At 45.2% G+C, this 16,632-nt stretch overlaps 1 protein-coding gene across 1 annotated transcript; it reads right to left on the reverse strand.

Annotated features, from left to right (window-relative positions):
• Window positions 1–5,025: 5,025 nt before the first annotated feature.
• znf703 (zinc finger protein 703) lies at window positions 5,026–8,035 on the reverse strand. The gene is made up of 2 exons (XM_039804558.1): window positions 7,374–8,035; window positions 5,026–6,742 (listed from the first exon to the last, which is right to left on the reverse strand). Exons 1-2 carry the CDS (start codon window positions 7,620–7,622, stop codon window positions 5,234–5,236), a joined length of 1,758 nt encoding a protein of 585 aa, XP_039660492.1. The 5' UTR covers window positions 7,623–8,035; the 3' UTR covers window positions 5,026–5,233.
• Between the last annotated feature and the right edge of the window lie 8,597 nt (window positions 8,036–16,632).

Genomic DNA, 16,632 nt, shown 5'->3' on the forward strand with positions numbered 1-16,632 from the left:
CCAGGCCTGTCAGGACCTCACAGTAGCACTCTGCACTGACGCACACAGGGGGAATATTAGTCCCCTCCATCACCATCACTATCGCCACTAATACTGCTTCTTTGATTACTACTATCATTCTCTTACAATTGCCTTTGACTACGTTTACATGCATGTAGTCTCGCATTGCCAGACCCTTCCTCCACAATGTCATGTTTCACTTTCGGAATATTGTCATATTCGGAAAAATAGTGGAACATTAGTGTGCATGAAAGCCTACTTATTTTTACTATTGCCATCACCATTTCTCTGACTGACTTTTACCACCCAGGGTGTGCGATCACGGAAGGCTTGTATCATGTTGACGTACCGACAGTGTTGTTGTTGTCATTACTTAGAATTCCTCATGGGGGAGACAGCAACTATGCACTTTAGCTTTAAACAAGCAAGATATAATGTGTTAATTAGTGAGCTTTAAAAGTGCTGGTAGGTGGATTTTAGCTTTAGCTGTGGATGGAGCCAGGATAGCTGTTTCCCCCTTTTTTTCCAGTCTTTATGCTAAGCTAAGCTAAGCTAAGCAGCTGGCTGTAGCTTCATGTTTAACAGCGAGGTAGCGATCTTGTCATGTAAAGCCCCTGACACACCAACCCGACAGCCGACCGTCGGCAGAAAAGCCAGTCGGACTGATCAGTCGGCTCCCCGAGGTCCAAAAAGTGCCTTAAGAACACATCGAAGCGACACCAACTTGAGCGTACGTTCTGCACGTGCGCAAGACGTAATATATCTCTATAACAGCAGGCGGCGCTAATCTGTATTGTCGCCCAAAAAAATTAAAACCAGCAGCTGATTGGACGAACGCGTCACGTGGGTCTGGCTGCTCCCGGATTTTACAACCGGGCATAATGGCGGCTGGTTCAGAATACAGTCTCATATTTTACAAAGATAGTTCACCGAAACGTGTTTCCGAAAACATTTTAAGCGAGAAATAGGCCGTGCAGTTGCTGAATCTGTCTTCATTTCAGATCGACAAAGGTCAGTTTAAAAGATTTTCGTCACGCTCATCCCGCTCGTCATTTCTGGGTTAGCACTCCACCAATCAGATTGGTCTTTGAGTCCGACTGCCCGCCCTCCGACCCAGCAAGTCAGGTCGGCCAAAATGAAGGCCGACGGCTCCTCCAACGGACGACAGCACTGAACACACCGAACAGACTCAAGTCAGCGACCTCGCCAGACTGTCCGACGGCCGATTATCGGGTTGGTGTGTCAGGGCCATAACTCTCAGTGAAAAAGTGTCAGACAGTAAAAGGGAACAATAATATTTTCTGTATTTTCTATTACAGTTACTAAAGTTGCGTAGTTTTCAGAATAGAAGAAAAATCTAAATAAATGTAGAAGAGTTAAGACAGAAAAACAGCTGTTGCTGTTGCTAACCTTGTGTGTAAGTTGAGAAGAACATAACATCCTTTATATAATTATAAAAACAAAATTGTATTTGCGCCCTTAATTTAAAAAAAGTACTTTTTCAAGTGAAATGGCACTTTCTGCTGTGTTTGTAGATATTGTCATTTATTTTAATAAAACCACTGAAGAAAGTGAAAAAGCACTGTACGCCATCAGAATCATTTACTGCCCGTGGTATCGCTCTCTATTTTTGTAAAAGCTAAAGATAATATACTGTAATTAAAAATAACTTTGGAAATTTGCTATTTTTGCAGTGTGCCCAGCTTTGCAGCGTATTTTGGCAATATTTACTCACACCAGAGTCAGACAGTGGCTCAGAAATGTTCTTAATTTTAACAAATTTTATGCCAATTTTGGTGTTCAAGTCTCCAGAAATGTCCCTTGACTTAAATGTTGAAACCGGAATATATTGCACATTGCTTTAACATAACCTTTCTACAAAATAACAAATTGGACAGGACACACAGACTCTGAATTCAGCCTCACATGAGCCACCGTCTGTGGACAAAGGATTGGGGCTGAATACAACACACACACACACACACACACACACACACACACACACACACACACACACACACACACACACAACACACACACACACACACACACACAGCCTCACACAGGCAACATAAATGAAGTGTTTGGGTGTTGACTCAGCTGAGAGTGTGTGTGTGTGTGTGTGTGTGTGTGTGTGTGTGTGTGTGTGTGTTTGTGTGTATGTGTGGGGGAAGATAGATGGAGGAGATTGATGAGCGTGGGGAGAGGGAGAATAGTGAGGTATTTGATGAACGAGTGTAAACTGGCAACAGTGGAATTAATTCCACCTCCCCGACAAGATTGAAAGTTCTCCCCTCTGCGTGACCTCCAGTGTGAATCATCTTCACATTCAAGCCAATGTAACCAACTCGCTATCTACAGTTTGTAAAACCCCAAATCCACATTCATACATCTAAAGAAGCCAGATAGCACTGTAGACATTTAGAGAGGTACATGCCCTTCTCGCGCAGATATCACCTGTACTTCACCAACACGACTTTAGGGGGCAACACAATCCAATGCATCTCTCGTGACATAACTCTGCAAGTTACAAAGAAATATGCTGCGCTAAATATACATGTGCAATACAGCATTACAAGCAGAATATCCTTGACCTATTTTGTCTAGACCACTTTAAAAACTCCATCAAAAAAACTAAAAAGGCCAGCAACAAGAAAGTAAGTCTGTCCTGTTTCCGGAGAAGTGCGTGGCTCCAGTTTCTAAAGAAGAAAAATAAGTGTATGGTCCCAAAGAGCTACCCAGAGCGGTGATCAGGGCGCCGTAACCTTGCTGGTGGGGCGGGGGCTTGGCTGTGGTTTGGGAGGGTCATCCATTCCGTTAATGGTCCTGTCAAGTGACACCTGTGCTCGCCTTTCCCCTGTCTGGAGTGCTAATGAAGCGCGAGAGTAGAGGAGTCTGGGAGTCGGGGGTCAATAGCCGCCTCGGAGAGTGCAGCCTCGTCGCTCTGTGCCACCTACACGCTGTCGGCCAAATAGAGCGGAGACACAGACGCGTTATCAAGGCCAAAGCGCTCTAATGGCAGCCGGGCGGCTTTAACATAGACCCACTACAAGCCTTAAACAGTGGATAGACACAATTAAGGAGATCTTTACAATGGAAAGGATAACTTTTTCCCTTAAGATCTAGCAATCTTCCTCAGAAAATGGGAGAAATGGACCCTCTTTTTATCAAATGAAATGGATGCCGCTTCACTGTGAATGTCTGCGGACATTAAAAAGACAATGAACACGCGGGATCATGTAAAAGCAACTGTAGTGCCCCACACAGTGTTCTTTGTGTTTTTACTTTCTGTAAACATTTATTAAGATAAAAATAAAAAATAATAAATGATATGCTGACTCATTCCCCTCAAATTAGTATCTAACACGGGTTTAAGGAAACTGAGGCAATCAGGAGGGTAACGTTTAAAAAGCCTTTAATATATTTCTTGGCTAAATCATTAAATCATACTTGCCCTGATGAAGGCCTCACTGGCCAAAACGCGTTGCCATGTTTTAACGATTCAGCCAAGAAATATATTAAAAGGCTTTTTAAACTTTAAGCGTGTAGGTGGCACAGAGCAGCAAAAAAAAAAAAAAAAAAAGCCTCTGGATTGATCACACCCTTCATAAATGAGCACCAGAGCATTCTTTGCAGAGCGAGGGTAAGCTAAAGAGTAGTTCACAAGAATGCATCTGGTTTTGGAGACTTCAGGAGCAGTTCAAGATACACTGGCTTGCCAAGGAGCAGTCGCAAGGGCTGATGGTTAAGTTGGCAAGTGGCTTGAATATGTCTCATCTCACTCTGAGCTAATGGAGGCCTGCATCCATGTTTGTGGTTCCTGTAGGAGATGGGGGGGGGGGGGATGTCAGGGCTTTGATAAATATTTCTCTATTAACCGCTTCCCATTGTCAGCTCTGGCCTTTGTGTTGCACACCAATCAGTCAGAGCGCGAGGAGATCCAGGGTCTGCACCTCCCTCAGGTCATTATATGAGTCCCAGTGACCCAGCGGCCACTCCACGCAGCCGTGCACTCTGCTGAGGCGGCTGTTTTTCGGGCCTCGCACAACAAGAATCAGCAATTAAAAGCTGCACTCGCAACAACAAAGGCAATGTGGGAGAGGTGGAGAGAGGAGGAGGGATGGAAGTCCTCAGAGACTAGCTAACAGGGCTAATGTGACCCCGGCCTGCCCTCCATGGGACAGCCCTGTCAACTGATACGAGCCATGAATTATTGCAAATAGCCACATATAGCAGCCGTAATGATAGATAGAGCGAGATAAGTGCAGTGCAGCAGTCTGGCAAGATTTACTCCATCCTCTGTGACAAAAAGCTACTTCACAGTACTATATATAGCTAACAATAAGGAAGAAAACGAGGTCGCGTGCAATCATGTATCATTTATTTAACAAAATAAGACCTTTTTTTCCTTGTTGGTTGGATAGCACAGCCATCATTAATTGTTTTTATTCACGTAATCTTTTCTTATCGTCATACCATTTGCGTCTGTGACCCCAAATTGCTGACCCCAAGTAAGCTTGAAAAAATATGACATCTTTGCATATTTACAAATAAAAATAATGGCATTGTTCAAGATAATGCTCATGGACATGCAATTCTCCAGAGTCTGAATAATAATGCAGGAAAAAAAACAACAACAGCAGAGATGGAAAGGAGATAAAAAGAGGTCCCCAGAATAAAGCTTCACAGTCCATCTTCATCGTGGTGCAAGGTTTTTATTTTTAGAGTGTATGATAGGCATAATGGTACTATACTTTTCAGTTAGAATATTTCAGAACAATTTATTTGGACAGCAAAAATCCCCCACACACCCACCCCACAGAGTTGAATACGAAGCGCTTGAGTGAAAAATAAATACAGACTTTCCGTTCTGGGAGACAGATATTGAGAAAAACAAAACCAAAAACCAAAATCAAGACTGTTGTAATAATCCCACAATTCCATCATTTTTTTATTCAAGCTCTGTGTCATTGCCGTCTTGAATTACTAGAGTCCGTTGGTTCTGCCGACAATCCATCACAGGGGCTTTTTTTTTTTTTTTTTTCTTTTTGCCTTTTGGATCGCCAGTCCCAATCCTGAGGCTAACAGGTGGTATTCCTGGCAGCCAGGCCAGCAGGCAGGATGCCCTGTAACTGGGCATGACCCCAATCTTAAGAATCCATCTTATCAGGGCCGCTCTGGAGAGTCCAAGCCGGTTGCCTGCAGTCTGTGGGCGTCGACACTATTTCTGATATCACTGGTATCCGAGGGCCGAGGCTGAGCCCAGTCTCTGACTGTAGAGGGCGTATGGGGAGTAATAGGCCGTGGAGGAGGGGAGGGATGTCATAGGGAAACCTGGCGCTCCGGGCAGGTGGGATTTGCTGTAAGGGTGGTAGCGAGCCAGGCCCAAGCCTGGTGAGCCTCTGAGGGAGAAGGAGCTGGGCAGGGTTCCTGGGCTGCTCTGGGGGGGCAGGTGGAGATGGCAAGAGGCTGTCGACGAAACCGATGAAGGGTAGGCCGACAACAGCTTGCTGTCCACCATGCCGTGCAGGGCTGTGTGGGTGCGCAGGTGGGCTAGTAGCTCCTCTGACGTGGCGAAACGCTTGTCGCAGGGGCCTCCGACGGACACCCAGTTACAGGCGTGAGGCTGCGGCTCGTTGTGGAGCATGAAACCGTAGGTGTAGAGGGGGTGGGACATGGAAGGTGGGGTGCTGGAAGACAAAGAGCTTGGGTGCAGGGAATGGAGGTGGTGGGAGGGGTAAACCAGGGGGAAACCAGACTTGAGGCTGGAGGGGTCGTGGATGCAGGTGGAGCAGTTGCTTCCTCCCAGGTGGGGCGCATTGGAGTAAGTCAGACAGTACGGGTCCCGACATAAGCCCTGCATCAGGGACGGAGGTGAAGCTCCAGTGAGCGGGCTGGAGCTCGGATGCTTCCCCTGAAGTCCTAACCCCAAATTAGACTTGGTAGGATCCAAGCCGGGAACAAACTGGGAGGGGTAGCCAGCGTAGGCCCCAACAATGGAGCCGTGGTAGCCCATGGTAGCAGGCGGCAAGGGAAAGACAGAATGTCCAGGTTTAAAAGGGGAGACAGGGGCGATGTGCCCAGAGCCCAAGCCAGGCTGCGAGGAGGCCTGTGGGTCGGCCTTGCTCTCCGGCCGCGGGCTGCTGGCAGAGCTGGCGTTGCTGGAGTTGGCGCTGGCCCGTATGTGGCTGGAGTTGGCTAACTGAGCCCCATCCATCCCTGACTTCGCTGCGTCGGAGTCTTTTTTGCCAGCGCTGTTGTTATTAGTGTCCGAGCTGGACTGCTCTGAGCTCCCAGGTTTGTTGTCCGTGTGCGGGGCCTGGGAGTGTGACGGGGGCTGCGTGGAGGGGGAATGGCTTTGTCTGTGTGACTGGCTCTGAGAGTGCAGCGGAGGAGGGCTGGAGCTGGGTGACTGAGAATGGGGAGGAAAGGATGGACACGAAGTTGTGCCACTGCCGGAGCTTCCATTTGGCAACCTGAAAGCTGCTTTATCTGAAGGCCCCTTTGTCCCCAGAACGTCCTTACGACAGTCGCCTGATGACTTGGAGTAAGGCTTGAAGCTGGACTTGTCCTCCAGGGAATGGTGCTGCTCTCCAGACTTGGATGATCGGCTGGACGATTCCTTTTCTCCCAGACTGCCTGAGGAGAGGGAGGCCAGCTTGGAAGAGGAGGGGGGGTCTGGCTTGCCAATCTGAGAGCAGGTCTGGGCCAGCAGAGCCAAAGGACTCTTCTTGGCATCCAACTGAGAAGGGAAAAAGAGAGCAAGACGGTGAACAAACAGTTTTTGTGCCGATTTAAATGTAGCATAATGAGACATATCCACTCTATTATAATTATAATATGCAATCATTAAAATAATATTCTGTTTGTGTATTTTACTAGCCAAACCATGAACTAAATCTATTATAGAAAACCCAGCAAAGTCCACATCAGCCCTGAGTTGTGTGTATATATATATATATATATATATATATATATATATATATATATATATATATATATATATATATATATATATATACACACAATTTTTTTTAACATAAACAAAGGAAGTCAAAGGATGCAAAGTTACTGAAAGAAAGAAAGAAGCCCCGATAAACATTTGTAAATAAACAATGTAATTATAATATATCAGTAAAATTAAGTGGTTATTATATTACTTTTAAAACAGTAACAACTGCAACTGCAGTAATTTGGCGAACTTGCCAACAGATCGCTGTGCGTAAAATGGCGCATATATTTGTCAGAGCAACGCTCACAGAAACCTACGCCATGAGCTAAATGTTATCTGATTAATATTACGAAGAAAAGACGACATCAGGTGATACCAGCAGATCTCGGACAACATGTCATCTATATTTTAATGAACTTACTTCAATGCTGACTGGCGCGGATGTGAGAGGCTGGAGATACTCCGGGTGCAGCAAGTGGCCGCTGTGCGCCGTCAACATCTTTACGATCCGGATAGGAAGCCTCTGAGCCTGACGCAAGGGATCCGTTGGAGGACAAGGAGTGGGTATGGAAACGGACGGTCTCTCCGCTCCTGTCCAGCGTTGATCGCCGCTGCGCTCCGGGGACTGTCTGCGTAAAAGCGGTTCAGGTCCACCGGGGGGGTCTCTCATCTGGATCGGGTCTCGAGGAGGGACGACGGCACGTAACGAGGGGACGCACTGTTGAAAATCATTCACCAGCACATTTCATGATGATCAAATTCAAAAGAAGAGAGTGCGGTAATCCGGAATGACAAGTACGCAGTGCGCGTCCTCCGTGTCGGACCCAAGCTGTCTCTAAAGAGGAACAAATTGCCCAAATGTCATCCTCTATTGGGCTCTTCAGTATCACTCGTTAATTATTCCTAAATATTCCTTTATCCAGTGTTGGAAAAAAAGAAGAATGAAGCAAAAAAAGAAAAACACTAGAAGTAGCCACTGCTCATCAAAATACGGAGTGCAAGTGAAGGAATATCCCCGCAGAGGTTGGTGTGTGAGAGTCCTCCGGCGTGCGTATCTCTGTCCCTCTGCAGCAGTCTCACAGTGCCTCACTTCTTCCACATACTGACGATGTGAGGGGAGGGATTTCAAAGCGCTGAGCCGCCGTCCAATCACAAGGGCCCGCATTCATAAACAGGGGCGGGACAAAGGGAGGGGGCGCGGTTTGTCTTCTTTGCCTCACCCAGATACCCAGGCTGTAATACGTATGGGCGAAAATCTGTGTCAGTGACCTCCACAAGCCAAATACAAATACTGTAGGACAGATGTTGACACTATGCACTGAGCAACAAAAGACAAATGACCCCATTAAGGATCAACTATGAAGAATTAAATCCACCTGGTTCTTATAAATAGGTGCACTTAATTCATAATAATGATAACCGGCTGTCTATGAACATTTCTGGTATGTTAATAACTTTATTGCATTATAGCAGCCATATTGCGACTGCTACTGGACTTGATTACATTTTTTTTCCAGATTAAAGCCAATTTACGTGATTGAATTTTCATGTGTTTTGCCATGACAAGTGAACGGCATCTTCAGTTTCGCGTCAACCGTCGCACACTCCAATTTATTAAGTATTGCAGATGCACCGACACTACTTTCAGTGTTTTCGACCAGCTTGTCAGATAGCCAACACGAAAGAGAGGAAACAAAAAGACAATGGAGTTCATATGGGCGTTATTAGTAAGCCCAGTAATTTCATTTCATTTTCCATAAAGAACAACTAGCTGTACTCCATGGGGATTTCCATCCTGGTTGGAACGCATCTTCAACTAATCACATGGCATGACCTGAATTCAAGATATTACAACACTGTATTCAGTCTGTTTAAAGTAGTGTCACGGATCACTGATTACAGGCTAGATAGTCATGGATCAACAAAAGTACATTTCTAGGATAAACTGCCTGACATTCCGCTCTCTGTGTGTTGCCTTTCCCAAAATCCCTTTTGCCACGGGCAACAACAGCAACAAACTTCAAGCTAGCAAGCTACACGCTGAAAAAGGCAAGTTTTGAAGAAAATTTGGATCGTGCAACAAGGCAGGCCTGCTTGGTTCTTTCGGGGGAATGATTGTAAAGATTTACAAAGAATATGTTTACGGCGTTTCCTCTCAAACTGGGACGTTTTGGGACCGATTGAAGAGGATTGCTGTGGACAAAATACACACGGCGATAAACTGGTAAGAGCTAATGAGGTTGAACCATGTATCAGCTAATTTAAATGGCTAACGTTACTGTATTGTCTGAACAGTTCACTTTATTTAATACTGTATGTGGCTTTGCGGGGGTGCAAATGTTCCACCAAAACAAGTTCCTTTCCGAGACTATTTTGCAGAGCCACCGCCGCTGCGTTGGAGCTTAGCGCGGCCCAAGACAATTGTGATTGCCGATTATCTTTTTTGTGCACGTTATAGGTTTACAAAGTGAAAAATCCCAAAGTCCCCCCCAAAGGGACTTACCATCTCCAACAGAAAACACTGTTCACAAACTGCTCCAAACAGCTCTGTTGTAGTCCAGCCTTTACTTCAGAGACAAACGTGGGTCACTTTGTAACACACGTTATAATGCTCGCTTAGCTGCTAGCGTGGCACGCCCTCATACTCTGCTTCTGACTGGCTAGTAGTCCTTACCTAGGTACTGTCAGGGCACGCCCTCATACTCTGCTTCTGACTGGCTAGTAGTCCTTACCTAGGTACTGCGCATGTGCGGCTCCCAACAAAGATGGTATAGAAGTGAGATGCCTTACTCTGTAGCTAAAACAGAGAGCTCAACACACAGGGTGAAACAAGGAGCTGCAACAATGTGCAGTACAACAAAAATATAGTGTTTTTTTGAAAATTAAACCATGTTAACCTGTTCTGGTACAACCTCTAAATACAATTATGAATCTGAAAATGAGCATAATATGAGCACTTTGAAGAAATGCAAACAACCCACAGTTTTCTTTTTTCCTATCCCAGAATGCATCTGTGGTGTAAACAGATCTTACTCCACAGCGCTGTGGAGATAGGTCTGGCAATGCCAGACTACTGGCTAGAGAAAATACAGAACAAGCCTTTCCTTTGAGGTTCAATAGGTAAACTTGTTGGACACCTTAGGCTGGCCTTATCAAACTGCACCGCCATCAGCCTGCTCCTTGATTATAATGGCTGCTGCCACTTATCTGCAGCAGAAAGGGAAGGCAGTGGAGGATGAAGTCACTTCAGCCTCACTCAACGGCGTCACTGTTTGACCTGTCATCATTAGGCTTAGTCGTCACTCAGCACCCACGCACTGCCACTCACGCCTCAGTGACCTGCAGAGATCCAAGAATACGTGGGCGCGGACGTGCACGCCACCGGGCTAAGTGCGGTACAATCTTCTTTTGAATCCGTCTGTTTGTTTAAAAAGAACGTCTGTCGCCACCTCGGCCCGAGACACATAAACAGGTGACGCACAGCAACTGCGTTCTCGCTGGGAGACTTAAAGGTAACGCCGAGAGCTCAGAGCGGATTTCAAAACCTTTCTTTGCAACGCAGGCTTGCTAAGTGAAGATGTGAGGTTTCACGATAGCGCTCTTGTTTATCCCACAGTCATCCACTTGTTAAAAGGGTGAGTGGGTGAGTCGCTGCAGTGTGGGTGGAGTTGCATAAGGAAGGGGGGGTGGCGTTTAAAAAGGGAGACCAAAGAGGAGGGCATTGGGGAAAAAAGCCAGACAAAGGCAGCGAGAGAATGAAACAAGGGAGGGCTCAAACAACAGGGAGCGAGTCCTTTCATGTGCCCCCTTGATGTAGGCTGGTAACAGCTGTTTTGGCGTGTCGATGACTGATGGCTGTTTCCTGTTGTGGATATTTTTAAGAGGACAGCTTTTCCCGTTAAAGAGGCTTCTCAGCATGTCCAGGTTCCCGCTTGGCCCCTCTGGGCATTTCCATGCCTTTTCCATGGCTGTATCAAAGCAGCGGGTTTGGCTGGAACAGCAGCCAAACAAAACACAAAAAAATACCCAAGGTGGGGCTGATAGGGGCTCAGGAGGAGTGAGGAGGAGTGGACCCCGCATGCCCCTGTGATCCTGTGATCTATAGAGCCGCCGAGGCCTGTAATAGACGCCATAGCTCAGTGCCGGGGCCTAATTCATCCCCGTGTTGAAAAGCTGCTGTTTGCCTGACTCCAGAGTAAATATATAATGCTGACATTAGGCAGCGGAATTCTTCCAAGCCTGGCTCGAGCAAATCCTCGTCTGCTCGTTTGTCTTGTGCTCTGTTTGGAAGTGGCGAGGTGTTTTGTGGCACACACGGGGATTAGCGTTGCGTAGATGCTCTGTGTGATTGTTTAATGAGGGGCTGACATTGATGTGAGCTCATAAGAGTCCCGTTTTCTTTTCCTTTTTCCCCCTTTTGGAGTTATTATGCTTCTACAGGCCTGCGCCGATGTCAGCCAGACCTTGACAATGTCTGGCTGCGTGTAGTACTGTACAAAGAGAAGGAGAGAGAAATGATAAAAGCGCCAGAGAGGCAGAGGAGGGAAAACGAGTGTAAATAACTCCTATTTAATTATCTGTGACTGACATATGGGGTGTGTGGAATGGGAATAGAGGCCTGAGGCTGGGGCTCTGCTCTACCCCTAGTGTTTTCTCCAGCAGTAATAAAACCAAAGGAAGAAAAGGAAAAAAAAAAGAAAAAGAAGAAGTGGATTAAGACAGTTTCATGGGGTGTAGCAGACATGACATTTTAGACCCAAACACTTTAAAAAAAGAAATAAAAAAAAAAAAAGAGCCTCGCAGGCAACATTCCAGCCGGGACAGAATGTTGAAACAAGGATTTCCTTGAGCTGAAAGGTCCACAAACAATATCTACACAGTGTACTTAATGTATTCACACTTCCTCGTTTATCTTACCGTGGTTGCCGCTCCCTCTGTCTTTGACGTACACGTACACACACTAATCCTTCCGCAGTTGAATGTGCGCGCGTTCACACGAGAAAAATGGATCCTGTGCACACAAACACAAACAGACAGGCCATACTTTGCAAGATGCCATCTTCAAAGTGTGTTGGTATACAGTATTATCTATCTGTCTACATAATACATATATGTATGTGTGTGTGTGCAAATGCAATGTGTCTTTCATCATACTCATGAACTTTATATATATTGTGTGTGTGTTCATGTTGCACTGATTTGTGTGTATAGCTGCGTGTGTGTGTGTTTGTGTATGTCAGAGTCAGCGCTGTGGCTGACAACCTTATCTCTCCAGTTTAGGGGGGAAATTGTCTCTGATGTCAGCTCATCACGTCGCCCGAGCTAACGCTCTTATCCACGCGGGCCTACCTGCCGTCTATCTGTCTGCATTATAATCACACGGGGATAATAGGCTTCCCTCTGTTCCCAGATTGGCACTTTTCTTTCAACGCCAAAAAGGTTTCCGCCTAGCTCCGATACACTTTTGATAATAAAACACATTACGCGAGACAGGCACGTAGCCGACCACGCGCCGGACACGCCTCAAGTTTTTTTGTTTTTCGCTTTTTTACTGGGAAACAAAAGGCGCTATTGTCCTCCACGCGGAGAAGTTATCGGAGAGCATGGAGGGAAGAGGAGGAGGAGGAGGAGGAGGAGGAGGGAGGGAGACCGGGCCTGCGCTGCCAGACAGCGTCTGCCTCAAATCAGATCGTCCCACATTGTTGTGTGAAATTTCAGATGACATCAAAAGATGTCCCCCCCCCCCTCTCCTCTCCCCGTCGTCCATGATGACGGTGGTGGGGGTGATGATGAAGAAAATGGTGGTCATCACTGCTGAAGCCGTGACAGGTCTAGTAAAAAAAAAAGGAACAACAACGAGCGTGCTAAAGAAAATCTTCCCAGCACATTTCTCACGCTTGTTAAAGTCAGCGCCGTTTCCGGCGCTCGCGGCCCCCCAGTCGCCGTCTCTGCGTCTTCATCACCTCTGTCGAGGGAGAGGCTGCTGGGAGAGTATACTTCCTGATTTTCTTTCTGTCTTTGAAACCGTACTTGTGTTCAGTGGTGGAAGAAGTATTCAGACACCTTTCCTTCAGTAAAAGTACTAATGGACCTTTTTCACAGCAGACATTTTGACTTGTCATAGGAGAAGCACAGCTGAAATTGATAACCTTAAAGGGATACGCCACCGTTTGTTGAAATAGGGCTTATCACGGTCTCCCCTAGCTGTAGATAGGTGGGGCAACGCATTTTTTGTGCATGCATTTTTTTAGTCCGGTGCAACACCGGCAGCGCCGCCGCTAGTTAGCTTAGCGTAGTGAATGGAATCCTATGTTGCCGGTTAGCATGTTGTGAGTAAAAGTGAGCCAACAAAAGAAAGAAAAAACCTAATTACTTGCACTGAGACAAAAAATGCATTGGCCCACCTATCTACAGCCAGGGTAGACCGTGATAAGCCCTATTTCAACAAACAGTGGCGTATTCCTTTAACGATGGCTCAGTTACATCAAGTGTCCCAGTAAGCTATTTCAGTGAGTCAGCATGCACAATACCAGGGCCTCTCCTAAGTGGAATGCAGCCATCAGTAATGGTTTTGAATACACCTGTGCTTTTCCTACTATGACATGTCAACATGTCTGCCGTGAAAAAGGTCTATAGCACTCTGTAAAAGTCCTGCGTTGAAAAAATGTTACTTAAGTAAAAGTATGTTTTACTTAAAGTAGTGTTGTGTGAAGATAACAGTCCCTGTGCTGGAGAAGAATAGGGGGGCCCAAGAAAGAAAATATAAGAGATGAGGGGAAGAATAGATCGGGGCTCACGAGGTCTGACAGTCTAGAGATACGTGGACCGGCTCCAGCTTTTTGTCTGTTGATAGGGAAACTTAGTCTCTGCGTGCTCTGTGATCCCACAGATCTGTGTATTGTTACTCCGATGTATGACTGATTAAATGAATGTATTTGACTTTATCTTATTGTCTTTTTTGGCTCTTGCTTAGGATTGATGTAATACCAATTTAACAAACGCGCGGGGATATATAGGTGTTTTATTGGAGTCAGATAGCCTGACAAGCCAGACCCACATCAAGATGTTGGGTCTGGGAACTCACCATTGGCAGGGCTCAATCCGTGGGGCGGGATAAACGGTTGTCTTTCAAATTCCCTCTGCACTCATAGCCAACCAGAGTAACGCTAGTTGATAGATTCAACTTTTGCTGTATCCGGTCGGCAAAACTCCGAAAACATCTTCCTTTTTTAAGAATGACTTCAGTGCCATTCTTTGTTCTTTTCTCAAAGAAAAGCTTAACTCCAAGTCACACAGAGTAGGTAATTCCCAACAGAAGTAAAAGTACTCAATGCAGCAAAATCCTCAAATTTTAAAGACTGGAAACGATCCAAACAGTTCTGTCAATCACCTAAGTGTTTGATCGGCTAATCAGTTCAAGGCCTATATATTTTGTGGTAGTTTAATTTATAATAAAACATTGTATTTAATAGACTACATCTGTTTTGTGTGCACAAATCTTAATTTGTAAACTAACTAAAGCTGTCTGATGAATGTAGTGGAGTAAAAAGTACAATATTTCTCTCTGAAATGTAGCGGAGTAGAAGTAGAAAGTGGCATGAAAAGAAAAGACTCAAGTAAAGTACAAGTACCCTCAGATTTGTACTTAAGTACAGCATTTGAGTAATGGTACTCGGTGAAGTTCCACCACTGCTTATGTAATGTCATAAAATCAAAACCGCAGCACTGTTATTCTCATCAGAAAAAATTAAGTTGTGTTTTTGAAAAAGAAAAGTTGCTCAATCTAGCCTCGTCAAGCGTAGCCACACTAGCCTATTTAAAAGAATGACTGTGTCTCTGGCATTCGTGGAAATGGTAAACAACAGAAGTTACTGGAGGCTGCAGCAGCCACAAAGTTCCTGCCAAACATAACCGAGGATGATGATGATGATGATGATGAAGGATGGGACAGGCGGGGCTCATGTCAATCATCGCCAACCTGCGGCGAGGCCGAGTCATGTCAGCTGCCACAGGTTTGATGTGACAAAGGATGGCATTGCTCAATTAAAAGCCTACCAATGTGTAAGTAAATCAGCGCCTTTCAGCTTTGACACATCAAACAAACGCTTATTAAAGCGGCCCGCCCATGCCATTAATCTCTCTGCATGTGCTTGTCAACCCCCGGGTCACTGCAGGAGCAGAAAAACCTGTAACAGTGAGAGTATTAAATGCCGGGGGAAAATGACAAAGTCAATTTAGAACACCATTTTAGGGCCTAATGGAAAACAACACCCGCAGTGTTTTTTTTATTTTTTTATTTTATTGAATTGAACTAAACGCGGTAAAGCAGAAGTCGGGAATTACTTTTATGAATTCTCGTTTAATTAAAAAAAAACAGGACTTTAAGAGCAGGCAGTAATGGAAAAAGCATTCCAGACACAGACCTCGTGTGGCCAAAATATTTGTCCCAACTGGGTCCTTGTGGTGACAAAGCAGCGTACGTGTCCCTGGCAGTAATTCACCGGCTCAGATGAATACATGAAAGTGAAGCACTGCCATATATCACGTGTCCCACCCCCATGAGCCTCGCAAAGTCACACGCAGCCGTTTGTTATGCGACCGTGCATTCTCATTTCGAACTCTGCGTTGAGGGCCACGGGCCAAGCTGACACTTATGAAATATTTCCCTTGCTGACCTTAGCTACTGCCTCAGCTGGGGAGATTAATCCTCTGTCGGCAGACACTGGGAGCAGACTGCAACAGCAGCACACACACGCACGCACGCACACACACACACACACACACACAGACACGCTACTTCTGGTGACTAACATAGCAGTAGCAACGGCACCGACAACAACTCTGTTCTGTTACAGTAGACTAGTAATAATTACAGCCGCTGTTGATTTATTGCAGCTTTACATGTTAGTATGCCAGTTCCAGGGGGTTTGGAAGAGAGTTGGAGATGGCATGCACTGAAGGTTATGAACCACAATCATACAGCAAATATTGCATGCACACAAATGAGTGAAGAGCAGACGGTAGGAGTACAGCAGCTCCTGCGTTATTTCATATTCAATGCAACCTCGCACAGATTCTTTTGTACTTACAGTATGGAAGCAAAGAAAGGCCGCAAAGGTAAATAATAAAATAAAGTGCTTCAAAATCAATTTTAATACCTAATTGTAAAATTGAAATGCTACTGAATACATGTTGTTGAAATGTACCGTAAATACCAATGAATGCATAGCACTGAAATATGTTTTACTGCAAAAACCATCTGTCTGAATTCCACACTTACTAAAACTCAAAATCAAGTTTTAGAAATTCCTACAAATTATCAAATGTATTTGTGGGGCTCACAATTCCGAGAGAAAATTAAGAGTTGGTCAAATAGTCATTAATAGCCATTTTGGGATCCAAAAATCTAAGTCAAATAGGCCTACAAAACTCCAACTCGACTGGTAAAATTCCGAAACCGAAATTCAGACCTCTGCTCCATCAGGTTACATTCAATTCAATTCATTTCATTCATTCAAGACGTGTTACTGGGAACCCTGGACACGTTTATTCAATTTATATCTTAATATGTGAACCTGAAAAAAGTTTCTTCTTTCAATTGCAAACTTGACTGTGAATTTCACAGAAGGCAAAGAAAGGTCATAATATTTTGAATTTCACAAACATCTTTATGGTCTTCT

This window comes from Perca fluviatilis, chromosome 6, assembly GCF_010015445.1.
Source record: "Perca fluviatilis chromosome 6, GENO_Pfluv_1.0, whole genome shotgun sequence".
Classification (NCBI taxonomy): domain Eukaryota; kingdom Metazoa; phylum Chordata; class Actinopteri; order Perciformes; family Percidae; genus Perca; species Perca fluviatilis.